This window comes from Zalophus californianus, chromosome 5, assembly GCF_009762305.2.
Source record: "Zalophus californianus isolate mZalCal1 chromosome 5, mZalCal1.pri.v2, whole genome shotgun sequence".
In the NCBI taxonomy this organism is placed as follows: Eukaryota; Metazoa; Chordata; class Mammalia; order Carnivora; family Otariidae; genus Zalophus; species Zalophus californianus.
The window spans coordinates 58,760,856-58,788,685 of NC_045599.1; the positions used below are offsets into that span (position 1 = coordinate 58,760,856).

The window sequence follows — 27,830 nt, forward strand, 5'->3', positions numbered from 1 at the left end:
TTAGGGGCGCCTGGGTGGCTCAGTCGGTTAAGTGTCTGCCTTTGGCTCAGGTCATGATATCAGGGTCCTCGGATCGAGCCCCATGTTGGGCTCTCTCCTCAGTGGGGAGTCTGCTTCTCCCTCTCCTGCTCCCCCTGCTTCTGCTCTTTCTCTCTCTCTGGAGAGAGAAACTAAATTTTAAAAAAGGAAAAATTAGTTTTTAGTAAAAATAAATGTAAAAAATAAAATGGAGTGACCATACTGTGTTTAGATATATGCTAAAAAACACCTCATCTGCAAACTTGCTCTTTTAAAACAAAAAGTCTCATTTTTTAGTAGTGTTTTTCATTAACATTATTGATCAGCATGTGGTAAAAGTTATTATTTCAAATGACAGGATATGAAGAATTTAGGAAGGGCAACTTTGTACCCATATCAGATAGAATAATAATACCGAGTGCATTTATTTTTAGTACAGACATTACTCTCTAAAAATTATTAAAATTTCTTTAAAAATTTTTTTATTTCTATTCCTTCTTATCAGGAAAGATTCTGTCCCCAAAAGGACTTCTACTTTCATGTTAGAACTGCATTTCATGGCCAGTGGGAAGGTGGACAGGGAGATGGGGACTGTAGATAAAAAAAATAACAAACATGAGGTTAAGAAACACTTCATAAAAAGAAAAAAAGAAAATCCATGTTTATGCTATTATAGAATGTATTCTTATAAGCTGCCTTTTATTTTTTTATGGAACAAGGCAAAGACCAGACTAAAAAAAAAAAAAAAAAAGAATGTTTTGAATTATTCACATGTGGATTGTCTAAGGCAAACCAACAAATCCAATTTATTTATTAATTCAATATACATTTACTGAATACAAACTAGATCCCATGTACTATGCAAATACCTGGGGACTGATTTAAAGACAAGTGAGACTGACCCTAAACAAAAGCTTACAAGTCAGTGAGAGAGGAAGAGTTCAATTACATTTATAAAATGGTAAATGCTACATTAGAGGTATGTGGAGAGTATTATAGTCCACAGAAGAGGGACTGATTAATTCTGCAAAGTAAGGTAAACATACATTTCCAACAGGAGGGAGAAGGGCAATCCAGGTATTCTAGACCTCTGTTTTGGGAATGGTGAACAGTGTGGTATGGCAACAGATGAGGCTGGGGGCACACTGTAAAGAATACCATCTACATTCATGACCATTCATCCCCCTTCTCCCAGGACAGTCCCAGTTTGTGGTTGTTGTCCTGAAATCCTGTTCAGTTAAGGTCTCCCTTCACTCTCTCAAGTGTCCTGATCTGTATGACAAAGTGTATGATTACTTCACGCATATAACTAAGACAAATGTGTTTCAATGTTTCATGAACAAATAAGGAAAACTACCAGAGACTTTCCACAGGGGAATATAAATGATCCCACTGTATTTCAAAAACTCTGGTGGCAGTGTGTAAGATGGAAGAGAGGAGAAACCAAGGCAGTAGATTAGTTAGGAATCTAATTTAAGAGTCTAGGCAGGGGTTTTTACATTGTGTGTTTTACTTTAGTAATTCCTAACAAGGATCCTGAGATAGCTTCTGTTACCTCCCAACTTTTTGATGAGAAGTTAAACAACACATCCAAGGTCACACAGCTAGTTAAGTGGCAGTACTGGGATCTGAACTCAGGTCTATCCTACTCCAAAGTCTGCTATATGATGCTGCTTTAGATCTATTTTTTTATTCTGCTCTATAGGGCTGCACTCCTAGGGTAGGTAGCACTGAGGACAGGGGAGATGGTGGTATTTTAGAATTAAAAGGGATAGATATGGCGATGAATGGAAGGGACTCTGAAACTTGTAATGTGAAAAACTGGGAGAATGAAAACTAGGGAAGTAGAGTTTTGGGAATTAAACAAAATGATTTGACTTTAATCATGTTTTATTTTGAGAACCACTGAATTATCCAGGAAGAGATATTTAGCAGATAATTGGAAATACAAATCAAGAATCAGAAAAGAGGTCAGGGCAGTATATATGAGTTTGGGAGTAATCAAAATGGTAAAGGGAAGAGCTGAAGCCTTACAAAGAGATTAAGATCACAGAGGAAAAGATGATATACCAAGAGAAAGGATAAGGTGGAAACCTGGGGAGGACCTACATTTAAGTAGAAATGGAAGAACTGCAACTTGCAGAAGAAACTGGCAAAGAGTGGTCAGGGAGAAAATGTATCAAATAATGCAAAGAGGAATAAAAAGCAGCAAGTGTGACTGCAGACCTAAGCAAGGCAGTTCAGATGGAAAGAAGAATGCACAACGCCATTGAGTTGAAGGGTGACTGGGAAGACTGAGAGATGGGACAGAAAGCAGTGGAAGCTTCATGAGGATGCAGAGGCAAAAGAGTGCTGAGTGAAACCTGAGCATGTTCATGGGCTGAGGGCAAAGAGCCAGTGGAGACAAAGAAACTATGGAATACCTGATAGAGCAAGGCCTTAGAGGAGATAAATAAGGTTGGGATTAATTGCACAAGAACAAGGTGAACCTGTCAGCCAGCAGGATGCTTCTTCCCAAAGCAGCAGAGAAGTGGTTAAGACTGCGAGAAGTATTGAGGGTGGATGAGACCACACCTGATGTAGTGGAAGGCTAAGTCATATTGGAAGAAATATGTAAAGGCTGATGGAGTAAATGGATAGGTGTGTGTGTCTATACACACAAACACACACACATAATTTATATATACAATTTATATATAATATATATAAATATGTAATATAGATGAGCTATATGGCATATATAATATATATAAATATATTTATACATGTAGGGAGGGCATAGTAGAAATATTTTACTAACAGAGGAATACAATTAAAACCGGATCACTGGGTGAAATTATATTTATTATACTATCGTTATTTTCTTTTTTTTTTTAAGGATTTTTATTTATTTATTTGACAGAGAGAGACACCTGAGAGAGGGAACACAAGCAGGGAGAGTGGGAGCGGGAGAAGGAGGCTTCCCGCTGAGCAGGGAGCCCGATGCGGGGCTCGATCCCAGGACCCCAGGATCATGACCTGAGCCAAAGGCAGATGCTTAATGACTGAGCCACCCAGGCACCCCTGTATTTTCTTTTTAATTACAGATGAAATGGTCCCTCCCAACAGTCCTGAAGGATAACATTTATGCCACTGATTAAAGGTAGCTGTATAGGGCGCCTGTCAGTCAGTCAAGCGTCCGCCTTCAGCTCAGGTCGTGAGCTCAGGGTCCATCGCGCTCCCTACTCAGCGGGGAGTCTGCTTCTCCCTCTTCCTCTGCCTCCTCCCCACTACCCTGCTCATGATCTCTTGATTTCTGTCTCCCTCAAATAAATAAATAAAATCTTAAAACAAAACAAAACAAAACAAAGGTAGCTGTACAGGGAGAAGGATGGGAGAGAAGGGAAAGAGGGAAAGATTCTCCTCTAAAGCATATATGAAAATGGAGGTGGGTAAGTAGCAGGTTTAAGTTTGGGGGGAAAAAGTGATCCTGAAATTTCCCCACTAGAAATTTGCAATATATATGTGACTCAACTTGACTGGGTATGTTCTGCTTTTGGCTAATGATATCTTATTTTCTGTAGTTGGTAAAATGGTTAATGTTATGTATGAAAAACTAAGAACAGAAGTTCATCCAAAACAGGTCTTAAGAGGCAAATGTAAATAAAATTGGAACACTGTTGTGGCAGATACTACTTATTGCTTATTCAGTATTTTTTTTCTTCCTTCCTGACATAATCCTGACTTTGTTCAGGCAGACAAGGTACCCAACTGAAACACTGTTTCTCTCAGCCTCTCTCGTGGCTAGGAGTGATCAAGTAACCCAGTTACAACCAATGAAACATAAACAGAAGTCGGCCTGGGATTTCTGGAAAAGTTTGGCTTTTCCAACACAGACATGGCTCCTCTCTCCATGTCACTTTGTTTTTTTCCTTTTTTTTTAGCCTGGAATGCGGATAGAAGCCTGAGTAGAACAGCCATATTATGATCATGAGGACTGGCAGGCACATGCTAATGAAATTAGCACATGAACCCCCCCCGCCCCCCCCTCACAAACCTGCTGGAAAGACCCAGAAGACATTGTGGAGCTACTTCAGCAGATCTTAACTGCTGACCTCTGTTCCTGTACTTGCAGAATAATAAACCCCATTTGGTTAAGAGACCCCCATTTGGGTTCTGTTACACACAAGTGAATGCAAAATTTAGTGACTATACCTAGCATTTAACATACTTCATAAGCCCGTTTTAGCTTCTAAGCAAGGTTTGGCTTAGAATGGAGTAAGGTGGAATGTTCCCTCTTTATTTTGGGGAAAGTTTACTTTCATTTATACTTTTATTAGTGTTCATTTATATTAGTGTTCTAGGATGTCCTCCATAGTTTTCTATGTGCCTCCTTTTCTACCATTTTGTCCTTTTCTTTAAAACAGTTTAGAATGACTTTTATTTATTTTATTATGTTATGTTAGTCACCATACATTACATCATTAGTTTTTGATGTAGTGTTCCATGATTCATTGTTTGCGTATAACACCCAGTGCTCCACGCAGAACGTGCCCTCCTTAATACCCATCACCAGGCTAACCCATCTCCCCACTGCTCTCCCCTCTAAAACCCTCAGTTTTTCTCAGAGTCCATAGTCTCTCATGGTTCGTCTCCCCCTCTGATTCCCCCCTTCATTTTTCTCTTTCTGCTATCTTCTTCTTCTTTTTTTTTTTTTTTTACCATTTTGCCCTTTTTTGTTGGTTACTTCTCTCTCCTTACAGCTTTCCTTCTCTTTTCCTCCACCTCTTTTTCTTCTCATCTCCCTTTGGTTGAATGTGGGGCTAAACATAGATATGTTGGCATGGATAGGGAATGGTGAAAATAAGTAATGATACATGTGCATCTATTGGAATTAATAGATCAACAAAGTACCATTATTAGGCAGCTCTAAACAGCCTAGTTACATGCGATCAAATGGCATAATAGTTTAATGTAATACAAGATTCCACCTGTTTTATTTAACTGTAATGTACATACTTGTACTACATACAATTTCACTTCACAAACTCATGGAATCCAAACTGGTAAAATTTCTAGGTAAGAGAAAATGGGCAAGGAGTCTAACCACTGTGAAACTCAAGTTTCCTTATTTATGAAGTTAAGAAAAATGGCACTTACCTTGCAGGCTACTTTTAATGATTAAATGAAACAACATAGCCAATACAGCGCTTAATTCCTAACAGATACTCAAAACCTACACATGTAATAGGGTTGTATCATAATTTATGTCAGCATTTCCCTACTGAGTCTCATTTGCAATCTTCCCTACTGTAAACAAATGCTTAACACCCTTGGCTAGATCTATTTTCTTCTGCACAAGCACCAATATTTCCCTAGGCCTAATACCCTGAAAAGGACATTGTTAAGTAGAAGAGTATGAACATTTAGCATTTTGGTAGCGCCAACTGCCCTAAAAAAGCTGGTGTCAATTAAAGTCCCATAAACAGTATACTACAATACATGTCTCTACCTTGTCAATGTCAGATACTAAATTTATTTAAAAATTTTGCCCATCTGACTGGTGAAATGTTTTAATTTTGATTTCTCTGCTACTAGTGATGCTGAACAACTTATGTTTACTGGCCATTTGCATTTTTCTTGTAAACTGCCTGTCCTTAGTCTTTCTCCACCTTTCTATTGAATTCCTTTATACTGATTACGAGAGTTCCTTACATATTCTGGTTATTAAACTTTTGTCTGCTACACATGCTGCAATACTCTCTCACCATCTCTCACCTGTTATGGTATCTACTTTTTCTTCTTTGTGGAGAAGTTAAAAATTTTAAGAGGTAAACCTGATCATTTTTCTCTTTATCGTTCCGAGTATTGTATTTTACTTAAGACATTTGCCCCCAAAGAGTATGAAACCATCTGTGTATATTACATTTGAATACTTTTATAATTTTTTATGATTTATGACATTTTCTTTTCCAGTTGAATTTTAAAAATTTGTCAAGTTCCCTGAAAAGCCCTACTGGAATTTTGCCTACAATTACGCTAACGTTGAAGATTAATTTGAAGGAAAAGTACTGTCTCCCACTTAGAAACATAGTATATCTATTATTTTTACTTATATCTTCTTCTCATGCCCTTCAGGAAAGTTCCAGGTATTTTTTTTTAATTCCTACATAAGTATTTCTTGTTAATTTATTCCATTTGCTGTTCTTATAAATAGAATAATTTTATTTGTAATGTTTTAAAACTGGTCATTCCTGTTATATAGAAATGTTAATAATTTCCATTTAATGATTTGTACCACCTTTCTAAACTCAATTAGATTTTCTGTTGATTCTAAGACTTTCTAGGTTGATAATTATACTGGATAAAAATAATTCAGTCTCTTCCTCTCTAGGATTTCTACTTCTGTTTTTACTTGTCTTTCTGTATTAGCTAGAACTTCCATATAATGTGAAATAGTGTTGAAAATGGGTAACCTTCTTTTGCTTCTCTGACTTAAAAGAGAATGCTTCTGCTATTTCATGTGGTAATAGGTAACTTGTAAGGCCAGAAGGGGTTTGAATTTACAACACCAAGTGGTATGTACACTCATGTGCTATCCTTTCAGGTTTTAAAATCAGGGTGGGGGCATCTGGGTGGCTCAGTTGGTTAAGTGTCTGCCCTCGGCTCTAGTCATGATCTCAAAGTCCTGGGATTGAGCCCCACATGGGGAATCCCTGCTCAGTGGGGAGTCTGCTTCTCCCTCTCCCTCTCATTGCCCCCCCACCCGCTTGTGCTAGCTCTCTCTCTCAAATAAATAATAAACAAATAAAATCTTTAAAAAATAAAATAAAATTGGGGTGATGCTGAGCTTTATAGAATGACATGGATACTTTCCTTATTTTTCTCTGATCTAGAGAAGTTTAAATAATACAGAGATTATCTCTTTTCTGAAGTTCTGGTACAATTTAATCAATTTCATTCCTAACATATTTTTTCTAGGAAACCATTCATTTCACCTAAATATTTCAATCCACTGGTACAGAATATAATTCTATAGAATAATAGAGTGTAATATTATTTTGTAATTCAGAAGATCTTGTTTTTTATCACCTTCCTCTTTTCTAATCCTACATCTTTGTTTATTTATTTAAAGGTATGGCCCTATTTTTTTTTTTTTTTTTAAGATTTTATTTATTTATTTAACAGAGAGAGACACAGTGAGAGAGGGAACACAAGCAGGGGGAGTGGGAGAGGGAGAAGCAGGCTTCCCGCTGAGCAGGGAGCCCGATGTGGGGCTCGGTCCCAGGACCCTGGGATCATGACCTGAGCCGAAGGCAGACGCCCAACGACTGAGCCACCCAGGCGCCCCCTTACGCCTTTTTTTAATCTTTAATCATATTACCCTGAAGTTTTTCTGATTTTTTTGGTACAGTCTATCCTTTTTAAAAAAATGTGTATTTTTTGTAGTCAGGACAAAAAAATACACGTATCTTAGATCAAGTCAGATAACTGAATTACTGAAATTTTGTGAAGTTATGTATATACCTATATTTACCTCAATGTTTATCTAAATATCTATCTTCCTCTTTGATTTGTTAACAAATGGCTTTGTCAATTTCTCCTAGAATTTCATTACTTTTTGCTTTATGTATTATAAAGCTATGTTACTAAAAAGTTTGTAACTTATATTCTTGTAGAGGACTGCAACGAACAGGACATTTTCTTAATATGAAATGCTTTTACAATTTTTTTAGTGTTAGTATTGCCCTATTTTCTTTTTATCATCTTTCTGATAATAAACATACACACATATATTTCATCTTGTTATCCTCAATTTTTCTTTCATTCTTTTTTTATAAGATTGATTGATTGATTGATTGATTGAAGGGGGGGAGGGCAGACGGAGAGGGAGACAGAGAATTCCATGCTGAGTGTGGAGCCCAATGCATGCCTTGATCTCATGACCCCGAGAGCATGATTTAAGTTGAAATCAAGAGTTGGACGCTTAACCACCCAGGTGCCCCTCTGTCATTATCTTTTAAGGTGGGGTTCTTATGCTTGTTTATAACAGCATATGCTGAATTTTGTTTTTACAGATTTAATGTAAATGGAATTTACCCTACTGATATGAATCATAGGAACTAGTATGTGTGGTATGTGTGGCCCCTTCCAGCCACATTACTCTGTATTCTATTTACCATGCTTTTTTCTTCTCCTTTGTTAAACTGATCAAGTTTTAATCCCTCCTTTTCTTCTTACCTCTAGTCATTTGGGGTTATTATAGCTCATATTCCCATTATTTTAGAGGGTAGCTTTAATATTTTAAATCATATTTTAAGGTTTTTTTTGCCATCAATCAATCCTTTTGCCAAACATCATCATTTCTTCTCAAACTTGTCCATGTTGGGATTTTGGTTCCGGTTTATTATTAACATTTATTTTCTACATTTTGTGTGAATGATTATTTTACACATTGATAGGTTTTATAGGCAGAATTCTTTGTCCGTTACTTCTTGGGCTCTGGGTTTTTCTCTGTTTCACGTTAAACAAAGGTTTTTACTACAGTATATATCTGAGTAATCCTTTCAAAGAAAGGGTCTATGGGTGGTAAACTGACAGAATCTGCTTGTCTGAAAAATGCCTATTTGGTTTCCTTAAAATTTTAAAGGTCATGTTCTTGGCCTTCTAACCACCAGAAATGATGACAATATTGATGAGAAATCAAATTCCCTTCACAATCTTGTTCTTTTTCAGGTAAGTTGCTTTTTTTTTTCCACTCTGAAAGATACTACTGTGGTTTGCTCCTTATCAAAAATTTCATCAGAATATGGTCTTTCTGATTGTCAATCACATTCATCCTGCTTGAACTTTGATGGGTCTTTTCAATCTGAAGGCTTATGCATTTCTTTTGTTTGGGAAAATTTTTCTTCTATATTTTATTCATTATTTCTTCCCTCTATTATTTCTTTTCTTTCCTTCTAGATTTATTAGACAAATCGATTCTTTTAACCTTTCTTGCATGGTTTCCATGTCTTTTTGCTCTCTATTCCAGTTGATTTCACTGACTCGCTCTTTCAGAACACTGAATCAGTACTCAGCTGTGTGCTTTCTATTATGCATCTAATGAATTTCTTTTGGCACTATGTTTTTAAATTTCCAAGAATATATTTAAAATTTCTAATTGCTCCTTTTTCAAAACAAGCAGTATGTTCTTGCTTTACAGATGTAGTGTTCTCTTAGTTTTAATATTTAAAGCTATCTCTTCTCTTTCTCAAATTGTCTAATCCCTTCATGGTGAGTCTTTATAAGGACCCTGAGCCTTCCCTTTCAAACTGACGCTTCCCCTCAAAAGTTTGGTTCTTCTAAGCTGTGCATTTATATTCATAATGAAGGACTGGTTTAATTAACACACAGAGCAAGTCTGCTATTAGCTATATGTTATTTGTTTTTTTAAAGAGAAATTTATTTAAAAGATTTTACTTTATTTATTTGAGAGAGAGAGATGGAACACGAGTGGTGGGGGGGGCGGGGGAAGGAAGAGGGTAAGGGAGAAACGGGCTCAATGCAGGGCTTGATTCCAGGACCCTGGGATCAGGACCTGAACGGAAGGCAGACACTTAACCAGCTGAGCCATCCAGGTGCCCCTATTAGCTATATGTTAGACAAGTTTCTTACTTTTACTGTGCCTCAGTTTATTCACCTCTAAAATGGGATAGTAATACTTATCTCATGGGACTGTTCTGAGAATTAAATAAATTAACACTTACAACACAAGTGTTTAGAAAAATGCCTAGTACACTGCAATTGTTTGATACATAGTACTACTACTGTGGGTTTCCTCTCCTCTGGTGGGCTAACTTACGTTTCCTTGTGGGTGAGACATGACTGCTTACATGGATATGAAGTTGGGAGGCAGACAAGCAATGGCCTTCTCTCTCCAACAACAGGTTTAAGAGTGACTTTGCTCTAGTGGTAGAGAACTGAGAATATTACTCTCTTGGATAGAACTGCATTTTATTTCATCTTTGATCATCCTTGCCTCCTTCCCACAAATTCAAACTCTGCTGTTGTCTTAGGCCCCCACATCAGCACCAAAAGTCCTTCCAGGAAAGTAGTTCATTTTCCTTATAGTGTAATTTTTAGATCTCTGACTAAATGTGAATGTTGCCTGATGCTAGGGTAAGGCTGGAGAACTGGGGATTGGAAGTAGTTCTTTGATTTCCCGATGACTGTCTTACTCTAACTTTTCTTTTCACTTGTTCACTTTGTGCTTGATATTCTTTTTTTTTTTTTTTTAAGATTTTATTTATTTATTCATGAGAGACAGAGAGAGAAGCAGAGGGAGAAGCAGGCTCCCCACTGAGCAGGGAGCCCGATGCGGGACTCGATCCCAGGACCCTGGGATCATGACCTGAGCCGAAGGCAGACGCTTAACCATCTGAGCCACCCAGGCGCCCTGTGCTTGATATTCTGCTAGATTTGTTCCTACCATTGTTTTCTTGGGTGAGTGTTTTGCTCTGTGGTTTTAATTTTCTCTGTTATTGTTTATATGCTCCCATTTGCTTTCTAAATGCCAACAATTCTTCACAATTTCTGGTGAGCTAATGACATTGTTTCATTTTGTTTTTAGTACCCATTCTCTTTTAAAGAATGTGTTTCTGTCTTTTTAGTAGATTTGGGGCAAAAAAGAGGGGTGGATGCCAGTGCTCAGCCCTCTAATTTGACCCAAGACATATTATTTTTCATACCAGTTACCACATTAATATCTGCATGAGACCTGTTTATGCACTACATCTACATTTAGAGAGATACATTTATGTATATTATACACATTTTAAATCTCAATAAATTTAATAAAGGACTTAATTTGATGACCATTTAAAATGCAAAGCAAAAAAAGACATTAACACTTATCAAGTATTCATATAACTACATATAATAGTTCTATCTATATATGTATCATATAACTATAATGATATAGAATTAATCTAGAAACTAAAGTAGAATCATTTTACTCCTGTTTCTTTTCTTTTAATAAATACAAGTGTATCTGAAAGGCTTACAGTCCATGTTCTCAGCATTTCTGAAGGCTTCTTACCAAATATGTTCTTATTACCTATAATTTTACCTATTGATTTGTATAACGTATTTTGAGGAAAAAATTCACTATCCGCCATTCTTGCTTTTTTCCTTTTTATTGAGCTACCAAGACTAATACAGCACATCACTAAGCAAAAAGTGCTATTTACTATGCAAAAGGCACAGTCAGTGATTGGCATCTAAGACCAATTGATCTACCCATTACTGCTATCTCCCTACCCCCACTAGCACTACTATCAAGCTATTGATTTAAACACTGTCGATCGGTTTCCATTTTCTGATTTTGGGCAGGCCAATTAAGAAAGTGAGTAATTGTGATTACATGCTTCAGGATCAATTACATTTGATGCAAGACAAAGTGTTCTTTTTGGAACCTACAAAAAAATAATTTTTGATCTAGTATGCTTATGCAGTCAATAAAATCTAAAATAATTTATACATTCACAACAGAAAAACATATTAATATAAGTGCTTATAATAGCTAAGGCTATTTTCTATGTAACATAAATTCATCATTTTCCTAAAATTAGTTTAAAAGAAATTGAGAAAAAATTGTTCACATACACTCCTCAATGTAGGACAAAAAATCAAACACTACCTACATACCTATCCCTAAAGGGACGTAGTTTATTATCAAAGATAAAATGCAAATCTTGTTCAATGGAACTACAGAGGAAATCCCTGTAATGGAAATATATTTAAGAACCCCCCACCTCATTATATAGAAATATAGCAGGTTCTTTATATAAATTGATAACAAAAAAATAATTTTTTTAGTTTTTAATTTTGCCCTAACTTGGTGCATGAGCTTTGTCATTGGGCTCACATTGTTGAAATCACGAAAATGAATATACCTCTGGTGTTGGAGGCAAATCTATTTAGAGTGATGTTACTCATAGTCTTGTGCTCAGTAATATTGATCTGTGTTGTTTGTCTAATAGAAAAATAATAAACAATTACTAGGCAATGTTGGGAAAAGTAATCAGTTTTTATATATCACTAACATAGCAGACCTCCCAAAACATAAAGGTGATGATCTGCATAAAATCAATGTGTTATGCTACATTGTTTATATTCATCATTGCAGGTTCTCAGCAATAAATGGTACAATATTAGGCCTGAATTACTGGTAAACTGAATAGGTACATGCAAAAGAAAAGTTCACTATATTTAACCCATAAATTTATTTAAAAATGTCTATTGCCTAAGCTCGGTGATTTTTATCATTAACAAATTCTGTTGTAAGCTAACTAAAATTTAGATAAATAAAATGTTTAAATACTTGTTAGAATAAAAACAAAGCAACTTCAAATCAAAGTAACAAATCAGATCCTAGATCAGAAAAATGTAAGAGTTCAAAGATAATTCTTAAAGATGGATGAATACGGCTTTGTATTAATTTGCTAATAATTTCTGGACTTTATCAGAAATGTATAAAACATTACATGAAAATGATAACAATAATAAAATCCAATCCTAGAAAGGTTCTTTTGAACAGTATTCACCCATGAAACCTTTGCAACTGCATAAATGTTCTCTTTCAAGTCTTATCAGAGGCAGTTTGTAAATTAAAGTAAAAAGGGGAAAAATAAAGTAAAAAGGGGGAAAATGTATGTGTTTTAGGTACTGACAGAATCAATACTTCTCTACTTAAGAGGCTCAAGATAACATAAAGGATATTTGAAAAGATATCTTCTCTGGGCTATTCAATATTACTAAAATTTTTAATTTCTCCTGCATTTTCCTCATGAATTTTTAAAAACTGCAGAGTTAATAATTTAAAAAATCATTCAGCAGTAGCTTCTTACTTTAACTGTGAATTTCAATCATATATGGCTGACTGTAATAGCTAGTTGTGTAACAAATACTAAAAATACATATGCTACAAACAATTTGTACAACTATTCCATTGTAGTCTAAACATTACCAAAGAAAAGCACATTTGTTTAAATGTTTTGTCTCTCAAAGAGAAAAGCTGTTGAAAGCCTAGCTTTTGATCTGCTATCCTTTGCAGGTAATATAAAATACAGGAGAACAATTGAACTTACCACAACTGGAAACTGGCAGTCTGAGTGGAATCACAAAAGTCAATACCCATTGAAACAGTAATGGATCCCTCAGGCTCAAGAGATTCTAGAAAATAAGATAATGTAGACATGAAAACATGGAGGATGTGAAAAAGAGGTAAACTAAACCCTGAAAACTTATGTAATGTTTGTAGTGTGGTTAAAACAAATTTAATGATGGCTTATAAGAACAATTTCAAACTAAGAATATTAAAGCAAATTATAAAGTAATTTCACTATTCTGCTTGAAGGCTTTCTTTTCCGTAACTTAATTCTGCATGTATTTCTATCTGTTTCAGAAATACATCATTTCACGTTTTACGATACTGTCTTTATAGGCATTTGAAGGTGAGAAGGAAATAAATGTAATCCTGTTTGGAACAACTATAAAGGACTCTTTGGGTGCTTTTAAGAGATTATGTACTTACAACTATGGAATATTTATTCTAGATATAAAACATAAATTTTAAACAATGTTCTAGATTTCAAGTGGAAATAGAAATCCAAAATTTAAAAATGCAAATTAAAGCAAAGCTGAAAGAAGAAATCAATTTGTATTCAGAAATTAACCAAGACAACTGGCACTATAGGAACTAAAGTAGTAAATCTAATTGCATTATTTAAAGAATTACTGGAAGAAAATTTAGTAGATTAGATCATGAGAAAACAAGTAATAAAATGGTATCTTATAGGTTTAGAATTTCCGAAGCTTCATCTATCAACTAAGCAAGAATGGGAAATAACTGTATCAATAGACAATACTGGTACTTTTCAGGTGACAAGGATAAAACTTAAGACAAACAACAATGTTTTATTCCGCTGATGATTCCAAAGTTTGGCTATACATTAGAATAATGAGGGATCTTAAATATATAACATATAACATATAATATATAATAAATATAATATATATTTATACTAATATGTAATATTAGTGCTAAATATTAGTATAAAGTATATGTTATATATTTACACAGAAACCATCCATTTTTAATTTCCACTTTGCTCAAAGTCTTCAGTATAACTGCAGTCATACTGTACAGCAGCTTTATATTTACCTTTATATATCTTAATAAGATGTAGTTATGTTTCAGCAAGGATACTCTAATCTAGTAGACAATGACTATCAAAGGGCTTATTGATAAGTATGGTTTGCCATTTAATGCTAACCATGACAGAAATGATGGTACAGATGGGACAAATAATAATTCAATAAGCTTAATATGTTAAGAAGTATACTTATGTCTCACAGGTTCAATGAAGATCAGGATTGTTAGAGAGTAATTGTTTGATGCTGATTTTAAAGTGTTATTGGTTTGCTAGTGGTATGTACGTTGGTTTGCTGATTCCAATTTGAATTTCATTTGTTTATAAACCTAAAATTTATCAGGATGCTTCACAAGTACCAGAAGACTTGCTGCCTAAATCGTTAGCAAACAGGCATTACTGTAGAGCAAGTAACTGCAATATTTTTCTTATACTTCTTCTCTAGCTACACCTTATCAGTTCACAGCTCTGTCAGTCACACTGCTTAGTCATATACTTTAGTGACTCCTTAATGCTTTCTTCTGTGCCACAGATATATTGGGGTTTGGTCTCAATATTATTTGTGGCTGACACATAGGTAGCAAATGCTGTCATCTCCAAAACATGATGGCATTCATGATTTAGATCTCTCTACATCATGTATCCTTGTATTTCGTTTGACAAAGTGACAGTTTTCAAGATGTTTTGTTGATAGCACTCTGACACAGTTTGGTACCATCTTCAGTCTTAAGATAATTAACTGTGAGCTTAGTGCCACACTAATTCTGGAGGACAGCTCATGATCAATGGCATGTTTTATTATATGAATGCTTCAAGAGCAAAGTGATCAGCATAAAATTATTTATATAATGGATTTATATTATTTGAAGCCTACTACACTGGGGAAGTTTACTCAATTAGGCATATGTGTTTGGATGCTACCTCTGGATCAGTGCTATACACATAAAAGGGTTATACAGAAACGGCTGAAAAACATGGGCCCTATTATACCAGCCATTAATAATGAAAAATAAATCACACAGGCTGCCATTGACTTTGATATGACAGTTGTCCAGTAACTAATAAAATATTAGCTGAACTCAAAATTGTCAATTATTAACATAAAGTCACTGAGTATAGTTCCGAAACCCTAAGGCTTGTGTGTGTGTGTGTGTGTGTGTGTGTGTGTGTGTGTGTGTGTGTGTGTGTGTGTTTTAAATCTCTTATGTACTTGGTCTCTTTGAGAAAAATGGCATGGCACATTATTCCTAATACTCTTGTAACAAATACAGTTTCATGCTAAAGGTGGGAGAAAATCCAAACCAAAGTCATACTATAGACATATTATAGACAAAAAGGAAAACAGACTGGTGACAAATAAGAAAGCTGTTGGACTCCTTAACATATGCATATATGCTTATTAAAGAAACGTCTTACTTCCCTCATTTCACAAAAAACATTAAAATATAGTATTTGTTCTTTGTTGTATTCTTAAGATGTTTTTGGAGGACTAATTTAAGATATATCATACTCTGTAACACTACTGTAATCTGTTGATAAAAGAGACTAGGTGGTGTTACTGCATGGGAAAAAAACTCTATATCCTGAGGGTATTCAATTAAACACCAACAAAATGAATAAAACATTACAGTCCTAAAAGTTTGCCTAAGAAAAGAAAAGAAAAGCCTATGGCTAGTACTGAGGCAATGGTATAGATTCGTATTTTATATTTGTGTTAAGGCCACACTATGAAATTTATTATATTTATTTCTTCTATTCTACATAGGCCAACAAAAGGTCAACTCATCAACTCATTATGCCAGCTCAAAGAAATGTTAATACTGTTCTACTGTTTTAACCTTTGGCTAACATTTTCAACCTTCAGAAAATTCATTTATCAGCTGCTTGACATTTCTTAAACTAATTTTTTAACTAGGTAAAAAATGCTGGATTTTAAGCTTTAAAAAAAGAATACAAATTGGGATATTCTAGAACTCCTTACCAATACATTGACTTGACAAAGTACTTAAATACAAATCAGGACACTCTGTATTCATTGAATGGTGTCTTAATTACCAAATTATTTTTAAAAGTGTATTAAAAGTGGGTTCTAAAGTCAAGTCACTTTAACTACTTTGGTTGCTTATAAACAACTACCATATGTCATCTGTTAAGAATTGTTTTACTCCTTTGTATAAAAATGTAACACAAAGAGTGACTTCTTTTACTGAATGAATCATGAAAACTACAGGAGAGAATTCAACAATGTCAAAGAGCTTGGGTGAAAATGAAGAAAAATAGAAGAGTTACGTGAAATAATGAGTAAAGAAGGCACCATTGCCTGCCTAAAAGGTTTTGCTCACTTAAAGTATCATAAAAAGGAACTATCTGGACCTTTCTGATGATAACATTTCAAGGATTCAATGACAGAAACCTTACATCCATTTTTTTTTAGAGATTTTATTTATTTATTTGAGAGAGAGTGAGAGAGAGAGAGCACATGAGAGGGGGGAGGGTCCGAGGGAGAAGCAGACTCCCCGCCGAGCAGGGAGCCCGAGGTGGGACTCGATCCCGGACTCCAGGATCATGACCCGAGCCGAAGGTGGTCGCCCAACCGACTGAGCCACCCAGGCGCCCCATTTTAATTGATATTACTGCCTGAAGCTTCTCCCAACTAAACTCTAGCACCGTTTTCACTTAGACAAACAGAAAAAATAGAGGTAGACATTCTAATTATTACGTTAAACTCAAAGTAACACACATTGTTACACTTAATTTTTGAAAGATATATTTCTGGTAAAATACTTTAAAAATGGAAGGAGATGACAGCTGATGAGCACAGAGGTCACTTGGAAAGCACATGGTGCGTCTAAGTGGCGACCCCCTCTGTGCCAGGTGGGCATAGAGGGCCAGGACTGCCAGATCTTGTGCCTCATTCCAAAAAAAGGTGAGATTTCTGGGTTTGTTTTTTAATGTAAAAACATCTTGATTTCTGAATGGTAGCAAGAGATTAAAAATATTTTAAAACATGATGTGTATAAATATTAGTAATAACACTATGGGCAATTTTCTAGTCTATGCCTGGAAAGGAAGACAAACAGAATAGCATGCATCCTCTCAGCCTTTGCTCTCTTCGCTTTCCAACTTACGGACTGCGAAAGGAACAGGGAAGGGGAGACAGGACTCAGAAAGGCAGACTACACCCAGGCAGGGAATGAAGCTGGCCAGGAAGAGAAGCAGAGGGAAGGTGATGACAGTAAAATGAGAGGCAATTTTGTTTCTTCAGATGCATCATCCTTTCATCACTGCTGGTACATTTTACCATTGCTGGCACCCGATTCACTAAGAACAAAGTGGTGCATTCATTTTGTATGATAAATTCGGTTTAAAAAGGGAAAACAAATCTAAACTGACTATATTGACAAATATACTTAATAATATGTATTTCACTTTACTTTTAAAACAAATATATTTAAATATCAGGTATAAAGTTTTAAATGAGAATTAGTATTTACCTATTGGATTAAAAACATGCATTTGCATTCCCACAGGAAGTTTTTTCTCCCCTATGTGGATATTTTCTATCTTCTGATCAGTAGTATTATTCAGTGTTATTTGTACAGAGACCATCTTATCACCAAAAATACAAGGCTGTCTTGGAAAGAAATAATGGGCAGCTAGTCCTCTCCCACTCATCCGATGAAGCAGCACATGAGTTTTCACTGGTACAAAGACAGGAGTCCTGACCTATTGCACATTGGAAAAACAAAGATGAATTAGTGATTACAGTTATTCTCTCAGAAAACATTTAAAAATTACACATTTTTTATTACACTATCCTATTTTTCCTCAAGTATTATGTAAGCCACAGTAACAAATATACCCATAAATATTAAGTCAGAAATTATATAAAAATGTAAAGAAAATGCCTTCAAAACAGCATTAAAATTTTTCTGTAGTCCGCAACATATATTAAAATATTTTGATAATATGTGCCTAATAAGAATAAGCTGTTGTATATTCAATTTTTTAGAGTTTATAAATTTCATTAGTTTTTTTCCTAGGTACACTACATTTGGGCATCTTGCTAATTTTCTTATTAGTTTTCATAATTTATCAGTTGATTTTCTCAGATTTTTGAATTGTAAGATAGTATCATCTACCAATAACGAACATTTTGCACCTTCATTTCCAATCTCAACTCCTTGAACATTTTTCACCTTGAATTTCTTTCACTGTAAAATGAAGACTATCACCTCCTTTAAGGTGGTTTCTTCCTTTGCTTTAATGATTAAAAAGATCTTCCCTACTTTGAGCTCAGGTAACTATTATATTTTCTTCTAGAGCTTTCATGGTTGCAATTTTTAATTTGTGTGGAACTGATTTAGATATATTGACCTCTATACTTAATCTTTTTCTCCAAATACTTACCCAATTGTCTGAACATGATTTAATGATTAGCTTTTCTTCAGTGACCTGTAAATGCAAACATTATTTAACATACGTGGGAGACATTTTTGGACCTTGATTGAGTTGTTAAACCAGTTCCACATTGTTTTATTTCTTACAACCCTACAATATGATTCAATTATTTGGCAAAACAAAGTGTCTTGTATCACTACATCCCCTACCACCCCACCAGTATTTTCTTGGCTAATTATCTCTTTATATTCTTCTGTTGAATTTTAGCCTCTTTTAGTTAAATTCTCTCCTCAATCTTGAGTGGATTCAGAGGGAGCATATTAAATGAAGAAACACAGTCCTTTCTAAAATCATGTGATGGCTATCTTCCCATTCAAAGTCAAAGTATTGCATGTGGCTTGACCTGACATGGCACGCTTTAAAAAAAAAAAAAATCAATTTGTAATTAAACAGGCCTAATCAAGATTTTTTCCTAACAAGTGTGCTCTCCCAAACTAGATTTTCTACTATGAGTACATTTTAACCTATTCAACATGTTCATCATGCCAAAGATACCTGACATTAAAACTTAATAATATTAGCTATTTAAAATTCATCAACAAAAATCCAAGAGTTAAATATCATATATACAAAATGATAAGCAGTGTCTTCTAAGCATCATTAAAATATAGTATTCCTTCTCCAAAAGCTCAACTTGTAAGAGTGAGCAATTTAAAATTATCATCTTAAAAAAGCACAAAAGAGCTTATTTCTAAAACATAACAAATAATTAAGTACATTTTAAATTCTGGCTACCTAAAGTAATGGGGCAACTGGCCTATGCATTCTACTTTGGCCTTTTGAGGACGCTAGCAGTCTAGCATTTTAAGTTTTCAAAACACTTCCACTTCTAAGCTTAGGTTCTTTTCCATGTATAAAAATTATTTTCAAAACTCATTTGTTTCATTGCTCATGCTAAGTTCTATTTCCTTTACAAATTCTGGAGAGTTTAGTAGCATAACCCAAGACAGCAATCCTTGGCAGGGAACATTCATTTAAAGATATAATGGACATCATAAAAATAAGTAAACAGATACAGAATATGTATGTGTGTGTTTGACTGCCCAAGTATATATACACATATTTATAAATTTATACTCAGCAAAAATCTTAAATTCCCATGTCACTGAGGCTATGATAATCAACCTTACACACAAGCCTTCAACTGGATAATCATATTTTTTAGTATCTTATGTTTACTCCTTTAGTTAGATGATAACATACTGGAGATAGTAATTCTTATCTTATATTCTTCATTGTTCCAGAAACACATTGTCATTAAATCATTAAATACATGCTGATAAAGCCAGTTTTTCCTCTATGAAAACTCATAAAAGTTTGGGCAACACATAATATGAGGAAATAAGTTGAAAGCTGGAGAGAGGCAAGTGTAGAGTAGTAGAAGAAAAGAAGAACAGAAGCAGGGGTTTGGTTTACAAGCAGCTAGGAATCAGCACTTAAACATCATATAAGGTGCTTAGAAATACAAGGAGGGTACACCCTAAGTCACACAAGACTAGCAACATATCTTGGTTGGTTTATTGATTCTCTCTCAGTCTAATCCTGGGACACATAGTGCAAATATTTTTTTCTACCCTGTCTCAAAATTCTGTATCTTTATTATAACTGCTAAAAAGTGTTAATGGATGTGTAAAAGGAAGAGATACATAATTTTTTCCACTCATTCTATCCATACTCACTCAAGTTCAAGAAGCATTATCTAGGAAATTCAACATCTGAAAAAGGTCCTCTCTGACAATCCTCAAAGGTGAACAGAGAGGTCTATATTCTTTTCTCAATAAACAGCCTCATAAATAGTACTTCGTGGTAATAATACATACGTTTAAACTATAGAAAGGGGCTAACTGGAAATGTTGATTTTTTTAAACCTGTTTTCTAAGATTATACAGATCATATTAACTTCCTCCGCTATCTAGATGAATTACATAGGTGATATTTTGTCCAATAAAACCAGTAAGTTCCATAAATCCTTCAACAATTTTTACATGCAATACAATTAATCCTAATGTGAAAGCAAGGTTTTAGTTCAATATTTTGTACATCAGATATCTATATTCCAGAAACACGTATGATCTGTGTCTATTTATATTCTAAGATACAAAACACTGTGAATGGCTTTTCTGACTTTGCATTTTATAAATATCAGTAATCTTACTAAAGGTACAAAATACAAGGTAAAGGTAACAAATTAATTACAGAAAGACCTAGATTTGGGTGGTGAAAATAAGGGCTTATTTAAAAAAAAAAAAAGGTAGATATTTAACAAGTTTGAACAAAACAGATCATCTTAGGTAAGGGTTGGCAAACTACAGCCCACAAGCCAATAACGGCCTGCTGTCTGTTTTGTAGTTTTACTGGCATACAGCCATACTCATTTACATATTGTTGATGGTTGCTTTTTGGCTCTGCAGTGGTAGAGCTGAGTACTTGCAGGGCTTACCATCTTTACTGGTAGAGCTGAGTACTTGCAGGGCTTCCCATATTTACTATCTGGACCCTTTACAGGAAAAGTTTGCTGACTCCTCATCTAAGGGCACACATTACGTACTTCCTCTTCTCCTTCCCTTCTGTTGTTGTTGGGAAACAAGTCTCCACAGTCTGCCATGTTTTTGAACATCTTCTCAGCAAAGGTATTAACAACTTGGCTCCTGAAAATCTTTACAAGGATGTTTGTATAGCAAACAGCCTTTGGAAACAGGAAAATGCCTCCCTCCAGGGCAAAGTTGGGACAGATTAGCTAAGGGCTCTTTATAAAAGATTGGGATCTTCTCCTGTAGAGGTTCCTCTCTTGTAAAGCAACACACCACACATGGAGTCATCACGTGGCCTTCATCCTGTCACCCTATGGGAACTGGGGCTTAGAGAAGAGGCACACGAATGATGTTTCTGGCTACTGCTATTGCTGTAATAAACTGCCCTTTGTCTTTGACACAGTAGTCTCCTGTCTTTCATCAGTATCCACGAAATTATCTTAGGCTAACTTGTTTGCTTGCAAGGAGGGTTAACATCTCATATCCTTCACAGTTCTTCATACCCATTTTTTGGGGGTCACTCAACAATTCCCAGATGCACTTATTCCAAATAGCTAAAGTAACTTTTAGTAGGATACCATAAACAGATGGGTAGGGGCAACTGCCTGAGGGGTGGACATGAGCTAAAAATCGAGCTTACATTCAAGGGTGCCTTTTTGGAATGTGCAGAGTAGCACCATATGAGCTAGTGGCTTTGCTAATGAAAATACTACTTTAAATAGTAGAAACTAGTTTTTTTTTTTACTTCGCTTTATGAAAGTCCATGCTGATCTGATTGTTTCTATGAGTTTCTTAAGTATAATGATGTGTTCTGATAACTGATGATGAGATGTCAAGAAAGTTCTAGGACACTGAAGAATAAGAATAATTACATGTTTCATGATTGCTTTTATCTCGTTCATGACTAAGTGCTGCTCTTTTGAGGGAACTTTCCTCAGTATTTTACCCTGTAGGGTTATGTATGGGATTATATGCTTAACACACCCTACTATCTTCCAGGAACCTTGCCACATTTAGTTCTTGATGGAGCTTGCATGTTCTTATACCACCTCATGACCTGGTCACAGTTAACTGGTTCTGGAATAGACATCTGGCCCAATGAGTCCCTTTCCCAAGATTTTTGGGTTTGGGACCTGATTAGTCAAACCTGTCTCTCTCAAGTGGCTAAAATTCTGAGATTTAAAACTTTAATGTCTCTGGTCACGTTTCCTGCCATATTGTTCTGCAGGAAGTAAAGCAAATTTCAAAGAAAAGCACAGATGAGAGACAGAGTTCTGCTGGTATCTTTGGTTTTTATACTTCTTGAATCTGACACATTCCTGCCCTTCCTGAAAGCTTGTTTTGTGAAATACTCCGGCGTTCCTTCTAGTACCTTCTTGTTTGAGCTAGTTCAGATTGGGTTTCTATCTTTTAATTCCTCCAACCAACTACTGATTGGGATTAGTCAGATTTCAGGACGCTATTTGGGGGAGCAGGGAATAAACTCCAAATGAAAGAATAGGTTTTCTTATTCCTTTTCCTAAAGCCATAGTAGATATAGAATGGAGAGATCAGAGACTCAGGTAAAGCCTCTAATTAGGTTGAACCACATGAATCTATCAATTCAAAACAGTTGAATTATCAATTCATATGATTCAACCTAAGAGGTTGCTTTGGTTCAAGACTACTTAGTCCTATCTTCCATAGGAAAGAGGAGTCCTTGATGTGGCCATCCTGTCACTGGAGTTCTACACTGAGGTTAGAAAGCAAAGCCACTGCTAAAAATAAAGTACCACCTTGCCTTTCTTTGTTCTCTGATTCTGTGTCTCCCATGGGCATCTCGGGGAAAAGGTGGTCTTGTCCAAGAATTGGGTATTCCAAGGCTCCCTGTCGAATAAGATTATCACTATTTCAAATGCAAAGTAACTACGAATCATTAACTTACTCACTCTTTCAACTAACATTTATTGAGTTAGTTGTGTCAACTACTACACTAAGGGCTATGATACAGAGACAAAGACAAGAGTATCCCAGTCCCCAAAGAGTTTATTTTAGCTGGGGAGAACTACATAAATCAACCAGTGTGATAAATGCCATGACAGTGATAAGACTTAGTACACTAAGAAAACACAAAAGTCATAGTTGGCACCTAAGGGAGAGATCAGGGAGGAATCCACAATTACATGAATGAACTAATAAGTAAAATCTGATCACTTCTCATTACTTCTGTTACCACCCTGGTCTGATTCACTACCATCTCACATCTGGATTATTCCAACAGCCTTCTAAGTGGTCTCCTTGCTTCTACTCTTGTATCCTACTGAGCACAGATTGAACACAATAGCCAGGATGAATCAGTAAAAATAAAGTTACATCATGTCACCTCTCTGTTCAAAATCCTCTAATGGCTCCCAATTTCACTGAGCATAAAAGCCAAAAATCCTTATAAAGGTTTGTAAGGCCCCATATGTCCTGGCCCCCTGTTGTTTCTTTGACCTCATTTTCAATTACTGTTGAACCTGTGACTCACTCCACTCTAGCCACCCTGATTTCCTTGATATCCCTTCCACAAACTAGTAATGTTCCCACCACAGGCCCTTGGCAAGGGTTCCCTGAAGTGTACTACCTCCACATACTCACAATGACTCAGTTCTGATTCATCTTTGCTCAGATGTAACCTTTTTAATGAGGCTTAACCATTTGCATTTCTTCCATCTGATTCCCTTTTTCTTCTTCTATAGCCACTTAATACCTTCTCTAACACTACAGATATAATTTGCTTATTTGTTATGTTTATTATCTGTCATCCCATTTATTCCCCACTTTTATGTTCAATGTGTAAAGCATAATTTTACTCATTTTCAAAATTCAAAGCATAATTTTACTATTTTAAATGATTAAAGAGGTTTGTGGATAATATACCTCTAGTGTTGGTCTTAACTCTACTTTATTTGATGCTGGGTGCTCAATCATAACACTGTTCCTACAAATACTACGGTCTTATAGGAGCGTACTCTGGTGATAAGTGGAGATTATCAATATTAATATCTATTGGGATATGACTTGACTAGCAATTTTCTATTATGTGTACATGTAATTATAAACAAAAAGATACCATTATTTTTTTTTCAAGATTTTATTTATTTATTTGACAGAGAGAGAAATAGTGAGAGCAGGAACACAAGCAGGGGGAGTGGGAGAGGGAGAAGCAGGCTTCCCGCTGAGCAGGGAGCCCGATGTGGGCCTCGATCCCAGAACCCTGGAATCATGACCTGAGCCGTAGGCAGACACGTAACGACTGAGCCACCCAGGTGCCCCAACATACCATTATTTCTTAAAGGCACACACAAAGAACAACTTATTAATTAGAATGACTTCTATGATACAATCAATCAGTCTCAGAATATCCGGTTTGGATAAAAGCATTACTTCCCATTAAATATTAAAACTTGTAAAAAAAAAAAAAAACTTGTATAACAGGATACTATAAAAGACAATATTTGAAAACATTAGTTTTGATTTAATTATTTAACTATAATTTAAAGAATTAAAAAGCTAGCTGCATTATAAGCAAATGATATGGTTTATCCTCACTATAATTCTTGAAGAGGTAATTAGTTCAGTAACTGTAATAACTCTAAAATAAAAAGCCTCCTTCCAGAGTTAACAGAACAAAAAGCATCAAGTTACAATGAGATAATCCTCTACAAATCTTTACACAGCATATGTTTAAATAATAAAAGTCATTTGTGTACTTTTAGATGGTTTATGAAAATAACCAATCAATTCTGCAGACACAACATTATTTCGAAAGGAAATCTATGTGACTCATGATGCCTGTAGATACACAGAGACAAACCACACATATTTTATCAGTTTATTACAGTAAGCAAATAAGCGTGGAATGAGAGTGCACATAACTGTCTACTTAGCGCTTACTGAAACATTTATAAGAGCTGTTATCTCCCTAATAACAGACAGACAGCGTGCAATTTTAGAGAGGAGAAAAGCTTCATATTTTTTAACACTTCACTAAAAAGTAACTGAAGAGTGTAAAATGAAAAATACTCTGTGCAGTTAGCTGGTAATGGACCATATTATCAACTCAAGTTAGATTTATAGGATACAAACTAGTCACTAATAGTTATTTTATGACATAGCATGTCTGCTTTTTTTTTTGAGATTATTAAGATTAAAGTTGTAAAACTTCTTTTGAACATAGCCGTTCAAAATGATTGAATTACAAAATTTAAATGAGAATTGAAAAATAAAACATGGAATATCAAGTAAGTGCCTAAGAATAAACCTTATTCAACATTTGCATTACTATTTCAAAGATAACACTTCCATGTAAAGCTTTATAAAAACAATGTTTTCCAGCTTTTTATGCTTTAATCCACATTTAGTCAATCATGTTTAAGTATTATCAATCTATTCTGTTTTTGGACTTCAAAAATATGAAGATCGGCAGTATATAAAATGCTCTCTTTGTATCTGGTTTTGTTTGGCTTATTTTATAGCAGTATCTATTTAGATTTATGATTTATAGAAATGACTGGAAAATAGGTACAACAGAGATAGTTTCATGTTTAAAATTAGTATTTTAACCAATATATGTCCCAAGTGATAAGAGTTGTAATGCAGAAAGCTACAGTATTGTCTTCTTTACTCAGTAAACTGTAGAAAGTGAGTCTATTTTACTTTTAACCCATAGTATTGACACCAGTACTTAGTAAAGAATAAAAAAAGTGGGGGAAGCAAATTTTCTTAACTCTTAGCTCTACCTATAAACATAAACTCAAAGAAATATATGTCCATTCTCCATCAAATATTGCTCTAAGCAAATGGTTTATAATCCTAAAGATAACCTCCTCCTTACATATGTAAATTTGGGTATTCTAGAAAGTAATCATGTTAATTTCTCATATTTTATTTTACTAATCAATATATATATGTGAAAAACATGAGATTTTTTTTGCCTCTTTGTTAATAATCAATATATTATAAAAATATATTTGCAGAAAGATCTGAATACCTTATCAACAAACATTTAATGAGTACCTTACTTTATGCATGGTGTTAAGCAGGCATCAGCAAATTCAACTTGTGGACCAAATCCAGTCCACTGTCATTGGGATACAGCCATATTCCTTCATTTACATATTGTCTTACGCCAGCTTTGTACTACAGTTGGTAGAGCTGAGTGGCTGTGGCCTGCAAAGCTGAAAATATTTACTACCTGGCCTTCCACAAAAATGTTTGCTGACCCCCCTATTATGGGAAGTATTCAGTTTATATGGGTATTGAGATGAGGGGGGAGATTATAATAATACCCTATTTTTTCTCCTCTCCAAGTAAATCTATAGTAAACCTATAAGCTTCAATGTCAAAATATTGAATGCTTCTTATAAATTTGAAATCCAAATGCACATGATCTTTTACTTACCACTTTCATGGAAAAATAGTTCCATAACCATGAATAAAGATATGTCATTCTATTCTTAGATATGTTCAGCTATTCTTTTTTTATTTCCTTTCTGACATTTGGTTAAAGGGTGCTAAAAAAAACAAAACTGATTCTGGTTTTCAAAGAGTTTAGCAAAAATGGTTCCAATAATTGATCACAACGACTTTCATTAGAACCAGAATATTTTACATAAGTACAAAACAATTATGTTGTTATCTAATAGATGTGATAATCATTTGATCTTAGTAGTTCTACTGCTTTCTCTGATATCAATGACATAATGTAAAAAAGAAAATTTTAGTGCCCTCTTCCATTGTAACCAAGCTCAGAACCTTGCATTATCTTTGATACCCTCTTTACTTCCAACAATTAGTTGACAAGTTTGATGTCTCTTATATTCATTTCCTTCCTTGCTGTCCATCTACCACCAGCTTAGTTCAGGTCATCATTCATACTTGAAACATTAAAAAAAATGTTTATTTAAAATAGCAAAAGTAATGCATGTTTCTTTTTTTTTTTAATTTTTTTTTTAATTTTTTAAAAGATTTTATTTATTTATTCATGAGAGACAGAGGGAGAGAGAGAGAGAGAGAGAAGCAGAGGGAGAAGCAGGCTCCCAAGGAGCAGGGAGCCCGATGCGGGACTCGATCCCAGGACCCTGGGATCATGACCTGAGCCGAAGGCAGATGCTTAACCATCTGAGCCACCCAAGCGCCCAAGTAATGCATGTTTCTTAAAAATAATTTCAAACTATGTGGACAAATAAGTAAAATCTCTCTCAGATTGAACCCTAATTAATAATTTGGTGTTCTTCTTTATCTTTTGCTCCCTTCTTACTTCTGCCTGCCCACGGAACTTGGTCTCCCTGTCTTTAGATTCCTTAAACTCCAATCTGTACCACATAATCCTGTAAAAATCATCTTCTGGGGTGCATGGGTGGCTCAGGCAGTTAAGCGTCTGACTCTTGATTTTGGCTTAGGTCATGGTCTTAGTGTCGTGAGATTGAGCCCCACGTTGGGTTCCATGCTCAGGGAGATGGCTTGAGATTCTCTCCTTCTCTCCCTCTGCCCCCTGCCCCCCCCACATGCTCTCGCTCTAAAATAAATAAATAAATCTTAGGGAAAAAAAACATTTTCTTAAAGTGCACCTCCCTTATGTGCTCAGCAAACTCTGGTGGCAAGTCCAGGCTTTGAAGCTAAA

The 27,830-nt window shown here is 35.1% G+C and overlaps 1 protein-coding gene across 3 annotated transcripts in view; it reads right to left on the reverse strand.

Annotated features, from left to right (window-relative positions):
- Positions 1-27,830, reverse strand: part of AP3B1 (adaptor related protein complex 3 subunit beta 1) — a 259,999-nt gene that overhangs the window by 17,914 nt on the left and 214,255 nt on the right. For 2 of the 3 annotated variants that reach the window (XM_027606180.2, XM_027606183.2), the window contains exons 23-25: positions 18,603-18,647; positions 17,687-17,918; positions 13,128-13,212 (exon numbers count right to left, since the gene is read on the reverse strand). In XM_027606180.2, the coding sequence (XP_027461981.2) occupies positions 13,128-13,212; positions 17,687-17,918; positions 18,603-18,647 (362 nt within the window). The remainder of the gene's footprint in view (positions 1-13,127; positions 13,213-17,686; positions 17,919-18,602; positions 18,648-27,830) is intronic. The other variant, XM_027606181.2, reaches the window with a different exon arrangement.